Source organism: Bombina bombina, chromosome 3, assembly GCF_027579735.1.
Source record: "Bombina bombina isolate aBomBom1 chromosome 3, aBomBom1.pri, whole genome shotgun sequence".
Classification (NCBI taxonomy): Eukaryota; Metazoa; Chordata; class Amphibia; order Anura; family Bombinatoridae; genus Bombina; species Bombina bombina.
In genome coordinates, this window is record NC_069501.1 from 512,722,339 (window position 1) to 512,745,959 (window position 23,621).

Consider the following 23,621-nt stretch of genomic DNA (forward strand, 5'->3'; position numbering starts at 1 on the left):
CTGTGTTTCCCTTCTCGGCGTGCCTCAGAGAGATCCGGCGTGGAGACGTTTCCTTAGCGCATCACCCGTGACGTTGCAAGGCTAAACCAAGTGGTATTTCCTGGGGGGGGGGGGAACCGTGAGGACAAGGAGCCGGCTCTGTATCCCAAGAGTGGCTTTTGCAAGTAACTGGTGCAATAAAGCGGTATCCTTGAGAGGAGCCTCCACCTTAATGAGCTCCAACAGAGTGTCGCACCAGTAGGTAGCTGCTTCAGCAACCGTGGCTACAGCTGCTGCCGGTTGAAATAAAAATCCTGTATGTTGAAACATCTTCCTCAGAAAGGTTTCCATTTTCTTATCCATAGGCTCTCTAAAAGAAGAACTATCCTCCAGAGGTATAGTTGTACGCATAGCCAGCGTAGAAATAGTGCCATCCACCTTAGGGATGGAGCCCCACAAGTCTAATTGAGAGTCAGGGACCAAGATTTTTTTTTTTTTTTTTTAAAGTAGACGAGGGGGAAAAATAATTTCCTATTCTTTCCAATTTGTTACTAATAATGTTCACCATCTTAACTGGCACAGAAAAAGTCAGAGGGACCCTACTGTCTTCATAAACCCTATCTAATTAAGGGATCTTCAGGGAGAGTAGCCTCTGGAACCTCTAGTGTAGACAGAACCTCCTTTAATAAAAAAAGCAGATGCTCAATTTTAAATCTAAAAGAGGGTTCCTCCACTGAAGGAGGTTTAGAAACTAAGGTCTACAGAGGTTAACTCATCCTCGGATAGCTAAGACATAGTAGCTAAATCCGACAAATATTTAGATGACTCTAAGTCAGGAGAACTATGTTTAACCTTTCTCTTGCATATGTTAGAGCGAGGTAAGGCACTCAGGGCACCGCCGATTTTAACTGTGCGGTAAAGTCAGCAGGAAAAAAGCCCTCTCCAGATGGCGACGCCTCTGACATGGACTTGAGTGTGTAACAGCAAGCAGTGAAACTCTCAACACTGATTGCCCGGGAGCTGTTAGGCGGAAGTCTGGATGGGTTCGCAGAAAAACTTTTCCTGCATCTCCAGACTCTAACTTTCATCAATACTCTCCCTGAGAGGTTGACATGATTACTTAAAACTCCAGTCCTTTCTTGAAGGGAACATACCCATTACAGGACTATCCAAATCTTCTGACACTTCTCTGCCACTTCCTATAGTGACAAAAGGCAAAGAATGACTGGGGGATAGGGGAAGTGGGAGAGATATGTTGTATTTCCCAACAGTAAGGAATGAAGTCATGGACTCTCCCTGCCTTATGGAAGGAAAAGGAAAATGTATGCTTACCTGATAAATTATTTTTTTCCTTGCATGGAGAGTCCACGAATCCATTCTAATTACTAGTGGGATTTCAACTCCTGGCCAGCAGGAGGAGACATAGAACACCCCAACAAGGCTTTAAGTATGCTTCCCCTTCCCATAAACCCCAGTCATTCAGCTTAGGGAATACAGAAAAAGAAGAGGAGCTCCAGGGGTATAAAGGTGCCTGAAGTTTAGAAAATAAAAATAATAATAATAAGCCATCTTGAAATAGACAAGGGCGGGTCCTGGACTCTCCATGCCAGGAAAGAAAACAACTTATCATGTAAGCATGAATTTTGTTCTCTTTCCAATGGCATTGAGCGTCCACAAATCCATTCCAATTACTAGTAGGAACCAATACCCAAGCCAGAGGACACAGAATGGAAAGGGAGGGCGAAACAAGAAAGGCGGACCTAAACTGAGGGCACCACCGCTTGAAGCACTTTCCTACCAAAGGAAGCCTCAGCTGAGGCAAAAACATCAAATTTGTGGAATTTTGAAAAAGTATGTAACAAGGACCAAGTGGCTGACTTGCAAACCTAGTTTTTAAAGGCCCAAAAAAGAAGAAACAGTGCGAGTTGAATGAGCCGTCATCCTCTCAGGACAATCCAGCTGTCTCATAAACCAACCAGAAAGAAAGTAGTTGACATGGCCTTTTGGCCCTTTCATTTGCTAGCAAACAGCACAAAAAGGGCAGAAGACTGACAAAATTCCTTAGTAGCCTGGATATTGAATTTCAGAGCACAAACTACATTCAGATTGTGTAACAGACGTTCTTTTTAAGATGAAGGATTAGGACAAAAAGAAAGAACTTCAATTTCCTGATTAATATTGCGGTCTGAAACCACCTTAGGAAGAAATGCCAGCATTCTACACAAGACCGCCTAATCCGCATGGGAAATAAGATAAGGGGGATCACACTGCAAAGCCAAAAGTTCTGAGACTCTACGAGCAAAAGAAATAGCCAACAAAAACAAAACTTTCCAAGACAACAATTTAATATCTACAGAATGCATAGGCTCAAAGAAGCCTGTTGCAAAACTCTAAGAACAAGATTAAGACTCCAAGGAGGAGCAACAGGTTTAAACACAGGCCTGATTCTGACAAAGGCCTGAACAAAAGACTGAACATCGTCGGCCAAACATTTATGCAATGAAACAGAAAGGGCAGAAATCTGACCCTTCAGAAAACTGACTGGCAAACCCTTCTCTAGACCCTTCTGGAGAAAAAACAAAATACAGGGAACACACCTTACGGCAAGGAAAATCCTGAGATTTGCACCAGTATAGGTATGTGCGCCAAACCTTATGATATATTTTGTGAGATACCGCCTTACGAGCCTGGATAAAGGTGTCAATAACCTTTTCAGAAAACCCCCATCTAGACAATTCAATCTCCACGCAGTCAGCTTCAGAGAATCTAGATTTGGAAGAAGAAAGGGACCCTGAAGAGGGAGGTCCTTCCTCAGCAGTAATCTCTATGGAGGAGAGGGCGGCATCTTCACAAGGTCCGCAAAAAAGATTCTGCAAGGCCAAGCTGGAGCAATTAGAATCATCAAAGCCAGCTCCTGTTTGATTGGGGCTATCACCCGAGGAAGGAGGGTAAACGAAGGAAACGGGTAAATCAGACTGAAATCCCATGTAACTGCTAGAGTTTCCACCAGAACTGCTTGTGGGTCCCTTGATCTGGAGCCGTACTTGGGAAGTTTGGTATTTAGACGAGACGCTATCAGGTCCAACTCCAGAACCCCACATCTGAGGGTTATCATTGAGAATGCTTCCAGATGAAGAGCCCACTCTCCTGGGTGAAATGTCTGCCTGCTCAGATAATCTGCTTCCCAGTTGTCCACACCTGGGATGTGAATGGCTGAAATGTGGCAGTTGGTGAGACTCTACCCACAGAAGGATGTTAGAAACCTCCTTCATCGCTAAGGAACTCTTTGTTCCTCCCTGATGGTTGATATAAGCTACTGATGTGATGTTGTCCTATTGGAATCTGATCAACTGAACCAAACTCAGTTAAGGCCATGCTATCAGGGCATTTAAGATTGCTCTCAGTTCTAAAATATTTATTGGGAGGACGGACTCCTCCTGAGTCCAGGTCCCCTGAGCTCTTAAGGGATCCCAAACTGCACCCCAGCCAAGAAGCATGTGCCTTGAGACAGATGATCCTGACAGAGCAACCAGGAGAGAGTCTCTCGCCAGGTTTTCTAGGACTATCCTTTGAGAGAGGTCCGAGTGGTCTCCGTTTCATTATCTGAGCATGCATAAAGTGAATGTCAACTTTCATGAGAAAGTGCCCGGTTTTAAAAAAACTATTAAAAACAGGGGCATTTTCATTCATGAAAGTTTACATTGCACCGGATTTTACAAATACTTACCTTCTTCTCCTTAAACACCGGATCGCCAATCTCCCCGTCTGCTTCTCCTGTTGTACTAACACAGCAATGACGAAACCGGCGACATACAATCACGGTGTGGCCTAACCAGATGAATGCTACTGGGGGGAAAGCTGTGATTGTTTAGTCATTGCTGATGAAATACAGAGGAGCTGCAGGCGTGGGATCGGCAATCCGGTGTTTCAGGAGAAGAAGGTAAGTATTTGTAAAATCCGGTGGAGCTGTACTTGGGAAGTTTGGTATTTAAACGAGACACCATCAGGTCCAACTCCGGAACCCCACTTCTGAGGGTTATCTTTTTAAGGACAGTAAAAGAACTGAATGCCCTTTTAAGGGCAATGCCCATACAAATGACCCTTTAGGGGCAATGGGTAGTTTAGGATTTTTTTAGACATAGGTTTTTAATTTTGGGGTTGGTTGGGTGGGGGGTTTTAATTTTAGGGGGGACTATGTAATTTTTTTTATGTAAAAGAGCTGTTAAACTTAGGGCAATGCCCTGCAAAATGCCCTTTTAAGGGCTATTGGTAGTTTATTGTTAGGTTAGGGGTGTTTTTAATTGTGGGGGGCTTTTTTGTTTTTATAGGGCTATTAGATAAGGTGTAATTTTTATGATTTTGGATAATTTTGTTTTATATGTTTTGTAATCTTAGTTTTTTTTTTTTTTTTTTTTAATATTAGCGTTTTTTTTTGTAATGTTAGATTTTTTTATTTTTTTTCGTAGTATTAGGTTTATTTAAATTTGTAATTTAGTATTTTTAAATTGGTAGTTTATTTTATTTGAATAGTTATGTTAGGTTAATTTATAGTTTATTCTTAGTTTCTTTTTTTATTTCACAGGTAAGTTTTTATTAATTTTAAGATAGTTAAAAAGTTTAAAGTTAGGGGGGTGTTAGGTCTAGGGGTTAATAGTTTAATTTAGTGTTTTGCGATAGGGCGGCGGTTTAGGGGTTAATAGGTTTAGTTTATTAGTTACAATGTGGGGGGCTGGCAGTATAGGGGTTAATACATTTAATATAGTATTTGTGATGCGGGAGGGTGGCAGTTTAGGGGTTAATAGGTAGTTTATGGGTGTTAGTGTACTTTGTAACATTTTAGTTATGAGTTTTGTGAAACATTGTTGTTTGCAAAATCCATAACTACTGGTCTCAGTTTGCAGAATGGCTCATGTTGGTATAGGCTATAACGCAAGCATTTTAACCAGACCACACAACCTGTAATACAGCGCTATGGAAAATCCTGTACTCAAACTTAATTTTTTGAGTGCGGAATGGAGGGTTGCGTTAAGGTTAAAATGCTTGCGGTATAGCTATACCGCCACGACTTGTAATATGCATTACCTGCCATTCCATGCGCAATGGCCAATTTTTCAGCAGTATAGCCGTACCGCACTATAACGCAAAACTTGAAATCTAGCCGTATAAAAATAAGCAGATATGAAGTGAGATAGACTTTATTTTTAGACTTCCTTGAACAAAGCAATCAGCTTTTGCAATGTATCAAAACCATATGACAAGTCTTACTCCATTTTTAAGTCACTAGACTAAAAACAAAACCAGCACCTCTATAAACCCCAGCCATTACTGGAGTGGACTCGCTACCTCTGTAAGGGAGTTGCGCTGTATAGTCGCACTTCATAAGTAGCTCTCTCTGCTGAGCGCTCTGATTACCTCTTCACAAAAATCGCTACCAGCAGAAGAAGGAGACACATGACCGCATCAGGAGAAAAAATGCAACACACAAGAATAGCGCGCAAAATATGCTGCGCTCATTAACGTTTAAGTCCCTTTCAACATAAAGTATATCCATGAGATAATACTGCAGTGTGAGATAGTTATTCACAGTCAAAGCACATCCTCAACCGAACCCTTTCCTCTATGACAGCCTCAGTCCCAGTAATGATAAACCTGCTAGAATAAAATGCAGGATCGTTTTCTATTTACAGTGCCCTGAGCATACTGCCCAAATAAATCCCAAACATGAAGAGATTTTAAAAAAGTTAGCCCCCAGACTCCTTTATAGGAATATGAAGGAAGTATTAACCCCCCTATGTGCCTGAGCCTTCTGCTGCTATGAAGGAAAAAAGCACTAACCTTTGATTCTCTGTAGGGCAGACACAGAAATCCAGGTCTGACAGAGCCAGAAGACTTCTGACAGGGACCTGGAGAAGAAAGAAAAGCAGAGTAACCAACCCTGGTTTTCCAGATGGGGGTTAGCATAAATTGTTGGTGGAGAAACAAACCCTGCAACCTCCAAGAGCTACCATAACTCTTGCTCAAGAGGATTACATGGACACAGCATTACCCCAATACTTACTTGCAGGGAAACTACCCATTAAAGGATAAAATACTTGAATATTTTTCAGAGCACTATCTTTGCACTCCACCAAGATTAACAAAGGCAAAGAATGACTGGGGATTATGGGAAGGGGAAGAATAATTAAAACCTTGTTGAGGAGTTCTTTGCCTCCTCCTGCTGGCCAGGAGTTGAATTCCCACTGTAATTAAAATGGATTTGTGGACTCTCCATGCAATTGGAATAAAACAGCTTTTGGAAAGCTTAGGAGCAAGAAGGCATAATGCCATAAAACTACCATCAAGGACTGATTGACCAAGGCCAAAAAAGTGGAGGACACCTCTGAGTTGTCTTTTGCACTGGGATGTTAAAAAAGTGGGAGTTAGAAAAAACTTGCCCCCTCATGTGGCCTATTGTTTGTTTTATTTTTAGGAGATTTGTTTGGTTTATCTAATTAAAAACACACACAGAGACTAAATGCAGTCCTAAACACATGATTGGATGGGTTGTTTATGATTGTCTGTATCAACCAAGCTATGGAGAAAACAAATAGGTTAGGTGAGGAGGGTAACTTGGCAATCAAGTTAACTTTCCTGTTCCTAGAAAAATAAGCATTTTAAATGAGAGTACTGTTCAATCACTTGGCACTATGCAAATAAATACTAATAATAATAATATGCATAACAACAAAATTCAGATAATTTATAAAATTTTACCATATTTTCCATAGCGTTTCATTTTTGTTACTGGATCATATTCATATCACTTATTTAAAAGTGATAATTTACTACTAAGGGCTAGATTACGAGTGGATCGCTAACAGTTATGCAAGGGGGTTTATCGCAGTCGTTTGCACGGGTCGGGTTTTTTGCTCATATTACAAGTTGAAAGTAAATGTGATTGCTTTTAGCGCAATTGAAGTTAACGTGCTCTGGGTTAACTGTTTTGCAAAACAAAAAAGTGTCACAAAGTACAGTTGAACTCATAATAACATCACGTAACAAAAATAATTTAAAAAGAAAATTGCACTAAAAAAGTTATCAGGGCTTATCAAGTGTTACAAAAAAAAAAAAAAAGGCAGGCAAAGTGCTTTAAAGGGACAGTCTAGTCAAAATTAAACTTTCATTATTCAGATAGGACATGTAATTTTAATCAACTTTCCAATTTACTTTTATCGCCAAATTTGCTTTTTTCTCTTAGTATTCTTAGTTAAAACTAAACCTAGGCAGACTCATATGCTAATTTCTAAACCCTTGAGGGCTGCCTCTTATCACAGGCTTTTTAAACTCCTTTTCAACACAAAGAGACTAAAAGTACACGTGGGCCATATAGATAACACTGTGTACAGGCACAGGGTGTTATTTAAAATCTAGAGGCATATTTAACAAAATGTCTGTCGGACCTGATCCGACAGTGAGGATCAGGTCCGACAGACATCGCTGAATGCGGAGAGCAATACGCTCTCCGTATTCAGCATTGCACCAGCAGCTCACAAGAGCTGCTGGTGCAACTCCGCCCCCTGCAGACTCGTGGCCAATCGGCCGCCAGCAGGGGGTGTCAATCAACCCGATCATACTCGATCGGGTTGAATTCCGGCGATTCCTGTCTGCCTCATCAGAGCAGGCGGACAGGGTTATGAAGCAGCAGTCTTTGTGACCGCTGCTTCATAACTGCTGTTTCTGGCGAGGCTGCAGGCCATTCGGAGCTTGATAGATAGGTTTCTTAGCCCAACACAATGCTAACTGCAAGACAATAGATAATAAACAGTCACAGTCATGTGATCGGGGGATGGAAGAAGGTTCTTAGAAACAAGGTAATCACAAAGGTAAAAAGTATATTAATATAACAGTATTGGTTGTGCAAAACTGGGGAATGGGTAATAAAGGGATTATCTATTTTTTATTGAGGTTGTTCAAGCATAAACAATAAAAGGTTCAATTAAATACATTATAGATAACGGTTACAGCAATGACTCAAGAGAGTACATTAGAATTATTGGACAAAATAGCTTTAAACCTGTATATTAAAACCTCATTTCTCTTTTTTGTTTGGTTATGAGATAATCTATAGATTCATGTGTCTCCTTGAACTGTAGAAGGACGAGAAATGGAATCTGATCCCTAAAGTAACGTCCAGGTCTCTCAAGGACCCTAAATTTGATAGTATGCACTAGTAGGGATGTAAGAGGAGTGCATTATCAGGAAAAGGGGGTTACTAGGGGATATATTTTCCCATGCTTACCTAGTAAGCCGATGGTGGGGGAGACAGTAGTTAGTGATGACGTAAAGGACGTTTTGTGTAGATGTAAGGAGCCAAATTTGGAATAAAGGAGGTATTGCTAAGTAAAGCATCTTCTTATTTATATAAGCGTATTGAGGGACGCAGAGTAAACATATGAATAAAACGTATGCTAGAATGGAGTGTTTGTATGACTAAGGACTATGGGATCGCATACAGAGATGTATGGACTAAAGCTAAGCACATTGGTAGCGGGGTACATCTATCTGAACATGCAACAATATATAACAGTTTGAGCGAACATATATAGAGTTAAGGGGGTAAATTATCTTGACTCTCTAGAGTATAGTAAACATAGTGCAATATTTATGCGAATTGATGGCCATGTCATCTCGGCCGCTAACAACACGGCCACATTGCTTCTAGTATTATCTATCTTTTAAAACAATAACAATTCTATGGTAGACTGTCCCTTTAACAAAGACATGCATACATATACATTTACATATATATATATGTGTATGTATATATGTATATATGTTTATATGTGTGCACATATGTATTTATGTAATTATATGTGTATATATGTATTTACAGACATATATACACATATAAACACAAATATATATGTACACATATGTATAGAAGTGCATTGGAGCCCTTTGTAGATAAGTCGCTGAAAACATGTAAAATTATATTTATACAATACTGTGTATTTACTGTAATTATTTTACATTCCAACATTACATAGCAAGATATATATATATATATATATATATATATATAGACACACACACACACATATACAGTACATTAGACATGTATACGTACAGTATCTCACAAAAGTGAGTACGCCCCTCACATTTTTGTAAACATTTTATTATTTCTTTTCATATGACAACACTGAAGAAATGACACCTTGCTACAATGTAAAGTAGTGAGTGCACAGCTTGTATAACAGTAAATTTGCTGTCCCCTCAAAATAACTCAACACACAGCCATTAATGTCTAAACCGTTGGCAACAAAAGTGAGTACACCCCTAAGTGGAGATGTCCAAATTGGGCCCAAAGTGTCAATATTTTGGGGCCACCATTATTTTCCAGCACTGCCTTAACCCTATTGGGCATGGGGTTCTTCAGAGCTTCACAGTCTGCTACTGGAGTCCTTTTCCACTCCTCCATGAAGACATCACAGAGATGGTGGATGTTAGAAACCTTGCACTCCCCCACCTTCTGTTCAAGGATGCCCCACAGATGTTCAATAGGGGTTAGGTCTGGAGACATGCTTGGTCAGTCCATCACCTTTACCCTCAGCTTCTTTAGCAAGGCAGTGGTTGTCTTGGAGGTGTGTTTGGGGTCGTTATCATGTTGGAATACTGCCCTGCAGCCCAGTCTCCGAAGGGAGGGGATCATGCTCTGCTTCAGTATGTCACAGTACATGTTGGTATTCATGGTTCCCTCAATGAACTGTAGCTCCCCAGTGCCGGCAGCACTCATGCAGGCCTAGACTATGACACTCCCACCACCATGCTTGACTGTAGGCAAGACACACTTGTCTTTGTACTCCTCACCTGGTTGGTGCCACACACGCTTAACACCATCTGAACCAAATAAGTTTATCTTCCAGTAATCCATGTCCTTAGTCTGTTTGTCTTCAGCAAACTGTTTGCAGGCTTTCTTGTGCATCATCTTTAGAAGAGGCTTCCTTCTGGGACGACAGCCATGCAGACCAATTTGATGCAGTGTGCGGCATATGGTCTGAGCACTGACAGGCTGACCCCCCACCCATTCAACCCATATGTCTATTTCCCAAAGACAACCTCTGGATATGATGCTGAGCACGTGCAGTCAACTCCTTTGGTCGACCATGGCGAGGCCTGTTCTGAGTGGAACCTGTCCTCCGAAACCGCTGTATGTTCTTGCCCACCGTAGTGCAGCCCAGTTTCAGGGTCTTGGCAATCTTCTTATAGCCTAGGCCATCTTTATGTAGAGCAACAATTCTTTTTTTCAGATCCCCAGAGAGTTCTTTGCCATGAGGTGCCATGTTGAAATTCCAGTGACCAGTATGAGAGAGTGTGAGAGCACCAAATTTAACACACCTGCTCCCCATTCACACCTGAGACCTTGTAACACTAATGAGTCACATGACACCGGGGGGGAAATGGCTAATTGAGCCCAATTTTGACATTTCTACTTTGTTGCCAACGGTTTAGACATTAATGGCTGTGTGTTGAATTATTTTGAGGGGACAGCAAATTTACACTGTTATACAGGCTGTAAACTCACTACTTTACATTATAGCATTGTAGTGTCATTTCTACAGTGTTGTCACATGAAAAGATATAATAAAATATTTCCAAAAAATGTGAGGGGTGTACTCACTTTTGTGAGATACTGTATATCTCAATGTTAAAGCCCTTTGCCTGCTTTTTTTTTCTAACACCTGAGACCTCATACCTTTGAGCCCTTATAACTTTTTTGTGCAATATTTTAAAAAAAATATTTTTGATTAGATAGTGTTATTATGATTGTAACTGTACTTTGCAATGCATTTTTGATGTGTTTTGTGCAACTTTTTTGTTTGTGAAACAGTTAACCAGAGCTCTAAGGTTGCGGTTATCATTCTAGCGTAAATCAATATTGTATTAAGGGCGGTAAACCTGATACCCACAAACACCCGCGATAACCCTCTTTTTGTGTAACTGTTAATGAGCCGTAATCTGGCCTTAAGTATGTTTATAGTATATCCTTTGCTCTGGGCATTTAGGGAAAGATGTTTATGCAATAATGCACTGATCTTGCAATTATTCATCGCATGTGGTAGATTCATGATTCTTAAGTCTCTTAACTGTAAATACTATGGGCCAAATTACAAGTGGTGCGCTATTGTTACCTCAGGTTGCGATAATAAATATCGCGCCCGCGCTTACTTTATTGCATACTACAAATTGAAATTAAAAAATTTCACTTGAGCGCAAACTAAATTTGTGCACATTGTTTTAATGCGAGTGGAGACCTAACGTAAAGAGTAAGAGTTAGAAAAAACAAGTGCACCAAACACAACAAAAATACATTAAAATAAAGTGTTACACTCATATATATAAACTGATAAAAATTATTAATATAAATATTAATACAAATATTTTAAAAGGGTTAAAAGGTATATGGTATATGACAAGGTGTTTGAATGGAAAGGGCTATCAATATATATATATATATATATATATATATATATATATATATATATATATATATATATATGAGTGTATATATATATATATGCATATATGTGTATATACATGTGTATTTATGTGTTTATATATGTATATAATTATATACATACATATATACACATACAGTATAAACACATATAAATAAATATATATATATATATATATATATATATATATATATATATATATATATATATATATATATATATATATATATATATATATATATACATATACATACATACACACACACTTTGGAGCTTTTTCCACTCAAAAAAATTATGTTTATTTAATATTTTATAATGTGTTTTATTGTGCATTTACTGACAATATTTTGCATTCCAATGTTCTTCTCATAGTAGAAAATGTTCTTTGTATTTTAAAATATATACTGTATTACTATATATCTGTTTATGTCATATGTATAAATTCGAATAGATATATAGGTATAGATATATATTTTACAAAAAGAAAGTCATCAGATATATTAAGAAATATATATTTAAAAATAAAAATAATACATTTCTTCTATGTGAAGAACTTTGGAATGTAAAATTTGAATAACTACCTTTGGGTTTAGCGGTGTAGGTCTAACGTGGTGTCGGGTTAGCGTGCAAGCGCACATCGCTGCATTAAAGTCTAAGGGAAGAAGAGGTTAAAGCGGTCGCGATATACAAAGTCCTGAAGTTAGGGATTCCACGCAAACAATTTACTTTCAACTTGTAATACGCACGATAACCCGCCAGCATTAAAGTTTACTTCTTGCAGTGTTTTGTGCCCGACCGAAAACGTTAATTAGCGCGCCACATGTAATCTGGCCCTATATACAGATCTGGAATTAAGAGACCACTGCAAAATTATCATTTTCTCTGGTTTTACTATTTATAGGTATGTGTTTGAGTAAAATTAACATTTTTGTTTTATTATATAAACTACTGGCAACATTTTTCCCAAATTCCAAATAAAAATAATGTCCTTTAGAGTATTTAATTGCAGAAAATTACAACTGGTAAAAGTAACAAAAAGATGCAGTGTTTTCAGAACTCGAATAATGCAAAGAAAACAATTGCATATTCATTTTTAAACAACGCAATACTAATGTTTTAACTTAGCAAGAGTTCAGATATCAATATTCGGTGGAATAACCCTGGTTTTCAATTACAGCTTTTATGTATCTTGGCATGCTCTCCACCAGTCTTTACATTGTTGTTGGGTGACTTTATGACACTCCTGGGGCAAAAATTCAAGCAGCTCAGCATTGTTTGATGGCTAGTGACCATTCATATTCCTTTTGATCAGATTCCAGAGGTTTTTTAGGTCTGGAGATTGAGTTGGCCATGAGAGGGTCTTGATCTGGTGTTTTGATTCATGCGTCCTTCACAAAGATAAATCTGCCCGATTCAAAGTCATCTTCGCTGATGAGTCTAATTTTCAGCTTTGCCCAAGACCTGGTTGTCTAGTGGTTAGATGGATGCCTGGAAAGGCCTACAAGCCACAGTGTCTCGCACTCAATCTGAAATTTGGTGGAGGATCGGTGAGGATCTGAGGGTGCTTAAGCAAGGCTGGAATCGGGCAGATTTATCATTGTGAATAATGCATGAATCATGCCACATTCAAGGTTAGACAACCAGGTATTGGGCAAAGCTGAACATTGGACTCATCAGAGAAGATGTCCTGGGATTGGGCAGATTTATCTTTGAGAAGATGCATGAATCAAGCCATCCTACAAGAAAACTCAACTCTGAGGATTGTTTTTTCCAGCAGGAGAATACTACATTCCACATAGCTAGGTCAATCAAGGTGTGGATGGAGGACCATCAGATCAAGACCTCATTTTATGCAAATAAATGCTTTAAATGACAATATATTTGTTTGGAATTTTGGAGAAATGTTGTTAGTAGTTTATAGAATAAAACAAAACAAAAAAAAATATTTTAATCAAACACATACCTATAAATAGTATAATCAAAGAAACCAATAATTTTGCAGTGGTCTCTTAATTTTTCCCTGATGCTGTATTCAATATATTTATTTAAATTGCTGTTGAATATATATATATATATATATATATATATATATATATATATATATATATATATATATATATATATATATATATATATATATACACAGTATATATATATATTGTATATATGTCAATCTCACTGGATGTCCTAGAGAAAAGATCCCAGGAGGGCTGGCTTTATAATTGGACTAGGTGGGACCAGGCCTGCCCTTTGTGCAGAGCGAGAGGAGAACCTGCCCTGTACCGTTCACTGTGAGGTCCCCAGCATTGTCATTAGGGGTGAGGGTATGAGAAAGTGCAATGTACATCCTGTATTTAGTTTATGAAATATTTATGGTACCAGGATGTGCAATAGATAGTGTTATTCTTTATATAGGACAAATTGGATGTTGGAACATGTGTGTGCAATTCAGGGGGCAGGGCTTACAGGAGGAGGGGAATAGGGGGGCTTGGCTAAGGATCCCCATAAATTTATGTTGCCCAGGGCTCTGCAAATTTTAAGGGTTGCACTGGATGGGGCCACGACACCCAGGCAGCACATAGGGATAGCATATTCTGGATAACAGTGTTTTCAGAGAGAGAAATTAATCTTATATGTTTCCATCTCCATGTTCTCATGTGAATTTTTAATATTCTGAACTTTGCAACTGACTCCGGTTGAGTTAACAGTGTAATGTACAGAGAGTTGAAAGGTGTAATTTTAGTACACCCAATTAATATAACAAAATCAAAACTACCACAGGACATCTGTTCGCCCTGTTAAAGATCAAATGTGACAGCCTACCACAGTTTAGCAAGCCACAGCAGTGAGAGAGGAAGGGCATGAGAACAGGGCAAAACATCCTAGTTAGGTAGTGGTTAGATAACTGCTGACTGACCACTGATCTTAGTAATTATTTTACTCACTTTTGTGAGCTGCTATTAGAATCTGGTACAGTTTACATTTCCTACAGTTAGGTCTGCATTACATAGAAAAGTCCTTCCTCTTCTTACAGGATGCAAAATTCTTCAAAGCATGTCTGTGACAATCGCTCATGAAATTCCCAATCTTCTTCTGCCTTTCTTGAACTCTGCTCACCCACTTCCTAGGGGGAGTATGCCTACACACTGAGCAACCCCTTCCTCCACCCACAGTATACTTTCAGTTCATGGGTAGAGGGATGAGTCAAAAAGTGGAAACGTAGACCCTGCATGGTGCTCTCCTCTCACTACAGAAGCCTGCACGCTGGTAATGTTTAATTTAAGCAAAGGCTTAGGCAATCACCTATTTGACCTAATGCTAGGTTTGCTATCCAAAGATTCCAATGGGGCAATTGATGCACATGTGTGACAACTGCTCTAATTATGCAGATTTCCTTTTCAAATTTCCCTTTCATTTTAGAAAATTAAAATATTGACTTATTATGGGGGTTTCAATGAACAATTGTTAGATGATACTTTGAAACAAGTTTTTCACATGCATAGAAGTCTGTAAATGGATAAGCCTAAAAAAATTAATGAAGAATATATGCTGACATTTCCCACACAATAAAGCAGATAATATGCCAAAATCTAACAATGAATTTGGCCCTTTAAGATAATTACATAAAGGGGTTAATACCCTTAGTATAAATATTTTTCCTTTCCAGTAGCTAATTACCCCTGAGGAAGTGCCCTTCTGGTAGAAAACATGCCTGATTACAGTTGTGTGAAGTATTTTGTATTTCCAGCTTTCTGCTTAAAGTGATGGAAACTCTCCACTTTATAAAATCAGATCTAGAATGTTAGTGATATTTTAGATGGAGTAATTCATTAGCTGTAATGAAGATGCGCTATAACTTTTTAATATGGATCTGAAATTTAAATTCCCCGCGCTCCACCGCCCACTTTAAAAGTAAATTTTTCTATGAGCTAAAGGTTTGCACTGTTCTCCAATCAGCACTCTAGCTACAATAAAAGGTGCCCAAAGGGGAGAGTGCTGATTGGAGATCATTGGACAACAATTCAAACCATTAGCTGAGAGAAAAAAATACTTTTGAAGTTGGTGGCGGAGAGCGGGGAATTTGAATTTCATATCTACATTAAAAAGAAAGTTGGAGCACATCTTTGTTACAACTGAAGGATTAAACTCTCACCTACAATATCACTAACATTCAAGATCTGTTTTTCAAGTAAATTGTATCTTGCTTTGAACATTTGTTTATACTACTTATATTACTTTTGTTTCTATGTTTGACTACACTCTAGCCTTTCTGGGTTAAGGGCAAAACATTTTTTTGAGGAAAATTTAAAATATGGGTAAAATAAATAATGAAAGTACATTACAAATATTTAAATACTGTAATTTTAGCATTATGGTTCTTTTGTTTTATTTTCAATGTATGTACTACTTGAGTACAGGGTATGCGCAAATGAAGAATAAATAAAGATGAATGGTTTTGTTTTCAGTAAATATAAAGTTAGCACAAACCACTCTCTCACCTTCAGTCTTTATCTTTAGAGCTGTCCTCACAAGAGCAAATAAAGTGGCATTAAAGGTTACAGTACCATCACTATTCAAAGGCATGTTCATACTGACCAACCTCTGAGGAGGAGGAAAAAAAGTATTGTTAGGGAACTTAGAGAAGAGAAAGCCTTAAAACCTATTATGATAACCTTACCCTCTCTCCCAAATTTTACCTTACAGGCAATCCGGTGTGGGCAAAATTTTCCAAAACCCAGAGGTGGTTGTATTCTCCGGAGAAGGGTAACAACATCTAAATGCTTTATTCTCCCCCTGAGAAAAAGAGGCAGCAATACATTACACATGCAGTCCATTAAAGGGTTAACCCCCCCCCACTAAACACGATAAAATAAAGTATAACACTCATATATACACTTTTTAATAAAAATATATAATTTAAATATTAATACAATTTTAAAAATGAATTAAAAGTTTTTAAAAGGGTTAAAAGGTATATGGTATATGGCAAGGTGTTTGACTGGAAAAGGCTCCAATGTATGTGTGTGTGTATATGTGAATATATATATATATATATAGATAGATATATATATATATATATATATATATATATATACACACACACACATACATACATAGATACATATTGTATGCACATACACACACGCAACACAGTCTTGCACTCTCTTGCAAGTACATAGCTAGATTAATAGCAAAATGGAAGAGTAAGTTACTGCATTTGCCAAATAATGATAGGCCCAGGACCATCTCAAGGTCTCTTCCTCCCTGGGTCCCTAAGCTACAGCCACACAATGCATGCATTCAACCAAACACACTGAAATACAAACAAGGATGACACAGGCCTTTTGTAATATCTCTAGACAAATACAAAACGCAGAAATAAACTGCACTCTCAACCAGACTAGGGACACATTCCATGACCCTGAAAAACTCACAGATGTGGGTGCTCATCAGCAGCATACAGCTGCATAGCCTGGGTGCAGAGAAAGTCCAGCACTCGCTTGTAAGCGCTCAGCTAAAATTAAAAACAAAACTGGAAGAGTTAGTTGCCACATCTGGCCAAATGGGACAAGTCCAGGTATCAAACTAACTGGGAACAAGTCAAGGGTTCACAGACTTATGTAATTACCCTAGACATAAACAAAACACAGAAGGGGACTGCACTCTCAGGCTGGACTGGGTACACATCCTATGACCATGCAACATGCTCAACCCTGGGTGCTCAATAGCACTCTCAGGAAGCTGTGCTGTCCCCAGAGTCACTGGCACTTAACCCCAGACAAGCCTGGGTGCAAGGCCCATAGGGAAAATGCAAAACTGAAAGAGTTAGCTACTGCATCTGCCTGTGACTCTGGGGACAGCACAGCTTCCTGAGATTGAGAGCTTGCATTGTATGGCTGTATTAGGGACCCAGGTTTTGGGATAAACCTTGACGTGGTACCTGGGCTTGTCCCATTTGGCCAGATACGATAACTAACTTTTCAAGTTTTGCTTTTAATCTTAGCGGAGAGCTTGCAATCGAGTGCTGGACTTTCTCTTTGTGTTGTATTAATTTATTTTGTAATTTTCCCTATGGGCCTTGCACCCAGGCTTGTCTGAGGTTTTGTCTCTGTGGACAGCACAGCTTCCTGAGAGTGCTGTTGAGCACCCAGGGCTAAGCATGTTGCAGGGTCATGGGATGTGCACCCAGTCCAGTCTGAGAGTGCAGTCCCCTTCCGTGTTTTGAATATGTCTAGTGTGATTACATAGGCCTGTGAACCCTTGACTTGTTCTCAGTTTGTTTGATTCAGAGCTTGCATTGTATGGCTGTATTAGGGACCCGGGTTTTGGGAGAGACCTTGACGTGGTACCTGGGCTTGTTCCATTTGGCCAGATGCGGTAACTAACTCTTACAGTTTTGCTTTTAATCTTAGCTGAGAGCTTGCAAGCAAGTGCTGGACTTTCGCTGTGTGTTGTATGTATGTATGTATGTATGTATATATATATATATATATATATACACATATACACAGTATATATATATATACACATATATATATGTCTAAATATGTGTATGTATACATCTATATAGGTGTATAAAAGTGTATTTATGTGTTTATATGTGTAAATATGTATGTGCACACATATTCACATACTGTATATAAATATGTATACACATATATACACTTTTGAGCCCTTCCCAGTGAAATACCTTCACACATGCAATATTTTTATTCAATTCTAATGTTTTAATGTGTTTTGAATATAAATATTTTAAATTCCTATGTTCTTCAAATAGAAAAAATATTTTTCTTTTTAAATAAATATTTCTAAATATACTGTATTTACACACAGTACATATATATCCAACATCATGGTGTATGACTAAGGCTAAGCTAGCCGAAACGCATTAAGTGCCCGCCTGCAGGTCTACGCTATATGTTTTATTATATACTACATTTTAAATTTTTTAAATAAAGGAGTATTTTTTAACAGAGTCCCTTTTTCTGCATATTGTATATATCCAACAGACCTTGTATGTAGAAAACTGCAAGGCAAAGAACACTATCCAGTCTTTGTAGTGAGTCAAACTTGATTTAATTAAGCTTGACTCGCTACAAATACTAAAGAGTGTTCTTTTCCTTGCAGTTGTCTATATACAAGGTCTGTTGGATATATTACCTGACATTGCACCCCATCAAGTTGCCTACTATATAAGATATATATATATATATATATATATACACTGTATATATATTTGTATATATTAAAATATATATATAGGTATATATTTTACAAAAAAGAAATCATATAGTTTTTTATATATATATATATATATATGTTCAAAATAAAAATAATTTTTCTTCTATGTGAAGCACTATTTGAAGTATCCCTAATGCACCTTTGGGTTTAATGCAGTTGATATTAGCGGAGTGTCGGGTTAGTGCGCAAGTGATAATTAATAGTTTATTTTTTCAGCATGCCTCATAAAAGATTTTGGGGAGAAGTTATCGTGGTCGCAATATATTGAAATATGCTCGCTAATGCGGCTTTTACTTGAGCGTGCAAACGGAAGAAAAATTAGCGCACCACTTGTAATCTGGTCCCAAATGTATTGAATAAACCTGTATTTACAAATCTACTATAATCTTGTCCCTATGATTAGAAATACTGCTGTATTCAACTTTTATTTTTCCGCTAGTATATTTTTAACAGCTTTTATTTAACATATTTAACATGTATATGTGTCAATGTTTCATATGCATTATGTAAAACAAACCTTTATGTTCCTTAATGCTATTCTACATTTTTAGCAATATAAACAAACCTTTATGTTCCTTAATGTTATTCTACTTTTTTAGCAATTGACTTACATTTTCTACAACCAGATTGTGTTGCACCCCAACATTTAGGACTGTAATAAAACTGTCTCACAGTTGCACTTACTTGGCCTCCGGGTCATATTCTGCCCAGATTCTCTTAAATTCATCCAGATGATGTGGTCCCAAAATGGACCAGTCACGAGTCAGGTAGTCAAAGTTATCCATGATTACAGCAACAAACAGGTTTATGATCTGTGTAAGACAAATTACGTACAATGGTACAGATTGTAGCATTACTAGGGTTAGTAAAGAAAACATGGAGAATATAGTCTCATATCTTTATAACTATCATAGGTTATATTCAGTCTGGTATCTCTACAATTAGTAAGAAGATTATAGATCCTATTCTTTACATATCTAAATGAACAAGATAGATTTGATATTTTGAAAGATACGAGAAAGACTATAAAACCTTCCATCTTTATGTCTAGCAGAATATATGGTGTGGCATTCAAAGGTCTATCATGGTAAGAATGTTTATATATATATATATATATATATATATATATATATATATATATATATATATATATATATATATATATATATATATATAATGGAACGAAAAGAAAGTGGTGTGACCTGGGCGCTGAGAAATCAGTGCTGCAGAGCAAAAATATGCTGCCAGAATCCTCCTATTGTATTATCTGCATCCCCTCAAATCCAGAAACACAAGAGTGTGGTGTTTTTCAGAAATAATCCTAGGATTATTTCTGAAAAATGGCACGCTCTTGAACTTTTGTGTCCTGTTGGTGATTCAGCTTGAGAGATATATCTTCTGCCTGTGTTAAGGAATTGTTTTGAAATTACCTCATATGTATTGAGGTTTTTAAATGTGAGTATACTATTTGTGGGTGCTCTTTGTATGTTTTTATACAAAAAAAACTGTGTTGCACTATCTCTCTCCTGTTTTGTGTTTCATGTAAACTGGAACCACATCTCTGGACAAAGTTTGATGAAATCGCAAGGAGAAAAGATACGCCTGGTGTCTGAGAGCAGACTACTCCTACACTGTGCGGTCCTTACCTCATATTGATTGAGGTAGAAGAGTGTAAGTAGATACCCGAAAGGGACCAGGATTCTTGCCTCCTATATTCCTCACTTTATAAATTGACTGTGGACTTTCCAATTTATATTAACCTATATCTGCTGGGATTTCACACAAATCTTATTATTCTAATTTTATCAACGTATATTTTATCTATTAAGCTATTTGTATAATATTGATGTGTATGTGCATGTATTTGATTACCACTATTTTTGACTAACACTGTTCTTAGTATTGGAGGGTTCTAATAGTTTTAGAACCTACAGTAATTGCTTCAGCTCTATCTGATACCACCTGTGATATATCATCACCTAATTATTGACACACTATAATGTTTGTGATTTGCGTGTGTTTGTGATTTGGTGATTTGCGCCAATTCACAAACCCCTCTTTATATATATATATATATATATATATATATATATATATATATATATATATATATATTTAGCCAGAAGAAAATGCACTCTCAGGACTTTCATAAATAAGTTACTTTTATTTCTGACTAGCTCAGGACTAGCCTAATATCCTCAGTATAAGTTAACACAGTAGGATGTATACATTACAACACGTTAACCTGCGCGATTCACAAGTAGACCCCTTTACTTTTTAGCATACACATTTTAGCAGGGCAAAGTGCCTGCATTAACACACTCTGTGATACACCTTTAAAGATTGCTAATGTTAGTCTGTTTCCCTATTCGCAACAGGGATACATTGTAGTGTTTGCTAGGTTGCCATGACAATATACGGCTGTCACACTTATTATTATCATTTAGTGTATAAGCACATTTTGGTTTGCACGTTAATAGTTTGTTGTTTTTTTACGAAATTATGCACACATTATATGTCATAACAATTTTATGACTGTGGTATTAACACACATTAAGCCGGGTTATTACGGCTTTAAAATTTTGACAGCCGGAAGTATTCTGGCGCACTACTTCCGTCACGTAGCACACTTGGAACGCATTATGCGGTCCAACACCGATAATTTTGGCGCCAGTGAATGTAGTGGTTTGAAGTGATTTGGAGTGAGTGTGTCACTATTTAAGAGTTTGTTTGTTTTCATTTTATTTATGCTGATGAAGGAGGCAAGACCTCCGAAAACGTTACAGAAATAAAAGTAACTTATTTATGAAAAAAACAGAAATAAAAGTAACTTGTTTATGAAAGTCCTGAGAGTGCATTTTCTTCTGGCTAAATATTTTCTACAAATTTGCACCCAGGCAGTTTTCCTCTGTGGGCGAGTTCTGGTGTTTTGGATACATATATATATATATATATATATATATATATATATATATATATATATATATATATATATATATATATATATATATATATATATATATATATATATATATATATATATATATATATATATATAGATATAGATATAGATATATATATATATATATATTATATATATATATATATATATAGATATAGATATATCTATATCTATATATATATATATATGCAAAATAAGAATCAAGACCACTATTTTCCAGCACCAGGTTATTTAATAATAATCAATAGCTTAAACAAGGCCATTTTTCAATTTCTTACACTTAAGGACCAGGGCTATTTTTACATTTCTGCTGTGTTTGTGTTTAGCTGTAATTTTCCTTTTACTCATTTACTGTACCCACACATATTATATACCGTTGTCCTCGCCATTAAATGGACTTTCTAAAGATACCATTATGTTCATCATATCTTATAATTTACTATATAAAAAAAATATAAAATATGATGAGAAAATGGAAAAAAAAACACTTTTTTCTAGCTTTGACCTCCAAAATCTGTTACACATCTACAACCACCAAAAATACCCATGCTAAATAGTTTTTAAATTTTGTCCTGAGTTTAGAAATACCCAATGTTTACATGTTCTTTGCTTTTTTTGCAAGTTATAGGGCAATAAGTACAAGTAGCACTATGCTATTTCCAAATCCTTTAAAAAAAAAAAAAAAAAAAAAAAGCGATAGTTACATTGTAACACCGATATCCCTGGATATCCCTTGACATGTATATATAACCCAAAGTATTGATCTAGGCCCATTTTGGTATATTTTATGCCACCATTTCACCACCAAATACGATCAAATAAAAGAATTGTTCACTTTTTCACAAACTATTTCACAAACTTTAGGTTTCTCACTGAAATTATTTACAAACAGCTTGTGCAATTATGGCACAAATGGTTGTAAATGCTTCTCTGGGATCCCCTTTGTTCAGAAATAGCAGACATATATGACTTTGGCGTTGCTTTTTGGTAATTAGAAGGTCACTAAATGCTGCTGCGCACCACACTTGTATTATGCCCAGCAGTGAAGGGGTTAGTTAGGGAGCTTTTAGGGAGCTTGTAGGGTTAATTTTAGCTTTAGTTTAGTGTAGAAGACAACCCAAAGTGTTGATCTATGCCCATTTTGTATATTTCATGCCATCATTTCACCGCCAAATGCGATCAAATAAGAAAAATCGTTAAATTTTTCACAATTTTAGGTTTCTCACTGAAATTATTTACAAACAGTTAGTGCAATCATGGCACACATGGTTGTAAATGCTTCTCTGGGATCCCCTTTGTTCAGAAATAGCTGACGTATATGGCTTTGGCATTGCTTTTGAGTACTTAGAAAGCCGCTAAATGCTCCACACGTATATTATACCCAGCAGTGAAGGGGTTAATTAGGTAGGTTGTAGGGTTAATTTTAGCTTTAGAGTAGAGATCAGCCTCCCATCTGACACATCCCACCCCCTGATCCCTCCCAAACAGCTCTCTTCCCTCCCCCACCCCACAATTGTCCCTGCCATCTTGAGTACTGGCAGAAAGCCTGCCAGTACTAAAATGAAAGGCTTTTTTATTTTTATTTTACTTTTTATTTAAAAATAAAAATAAAAAAATATTTATTCTGCCTTTTAGGATCACCCCATAGCCCCCAACCAGCTCTCTAACATTCCCCCCTCTACCTTATTGTCCGTCATTTGGGTACTGGCAGCTGTCTGCCAGTACCCAGTTGTCCATATAATTCAGTTTTTTTAAAAAAAAACGAAAATAAAAAAACATTTTTTCTGTAGTGTAGCTTCCCCCCTCAATACCCTACCCCCTCCCAGATCCCTTTCCAAAAGTGTTCCCCCTCCCTTTCCCCTCTCCCTCCTTCCCTTCAGTATTATGGCCACGCACGCACCCTCCTGCCCCCCACCTCCTTGCGTGCTCAGGGACACTTTCAT

At 37.3% G+C, this 23,621-nt stretch overlaps 1 protein-coding gene across 2 annotated transcripts in view; it reads right to left on the reverse strand.

The window, feature by feature from the left end:
- Nucleotides 1-23,621, reverse strand: part of CACNA1S (calcium voltage-gated channel subunit alpha1 S) — a 572,869-nt gene that overhangs the window by 39,885 nt on the left and 509,363 nt on the right. For both annotated transcript variants that reach the window (XM_053706913.1, XM_053706914.1), the window contains 3 exons: nt 19,401-19,528; nt 16,172-16,268; nt 15,974-16,076 (listed from right to left, as the gene is read on the reverse strand). In XM_053706913.1, the coding sequence (XP_053562888.1) occupies nt 15,974-16,076; nt 16,172-16,268; nt 19,401-19,528 (328 nt within the window). The remainder of the gene's footprint in view (nt 1-15,973; nt 16,077-16,171; nt 16,269-19,400; nt 19,529-23,621) is intronic.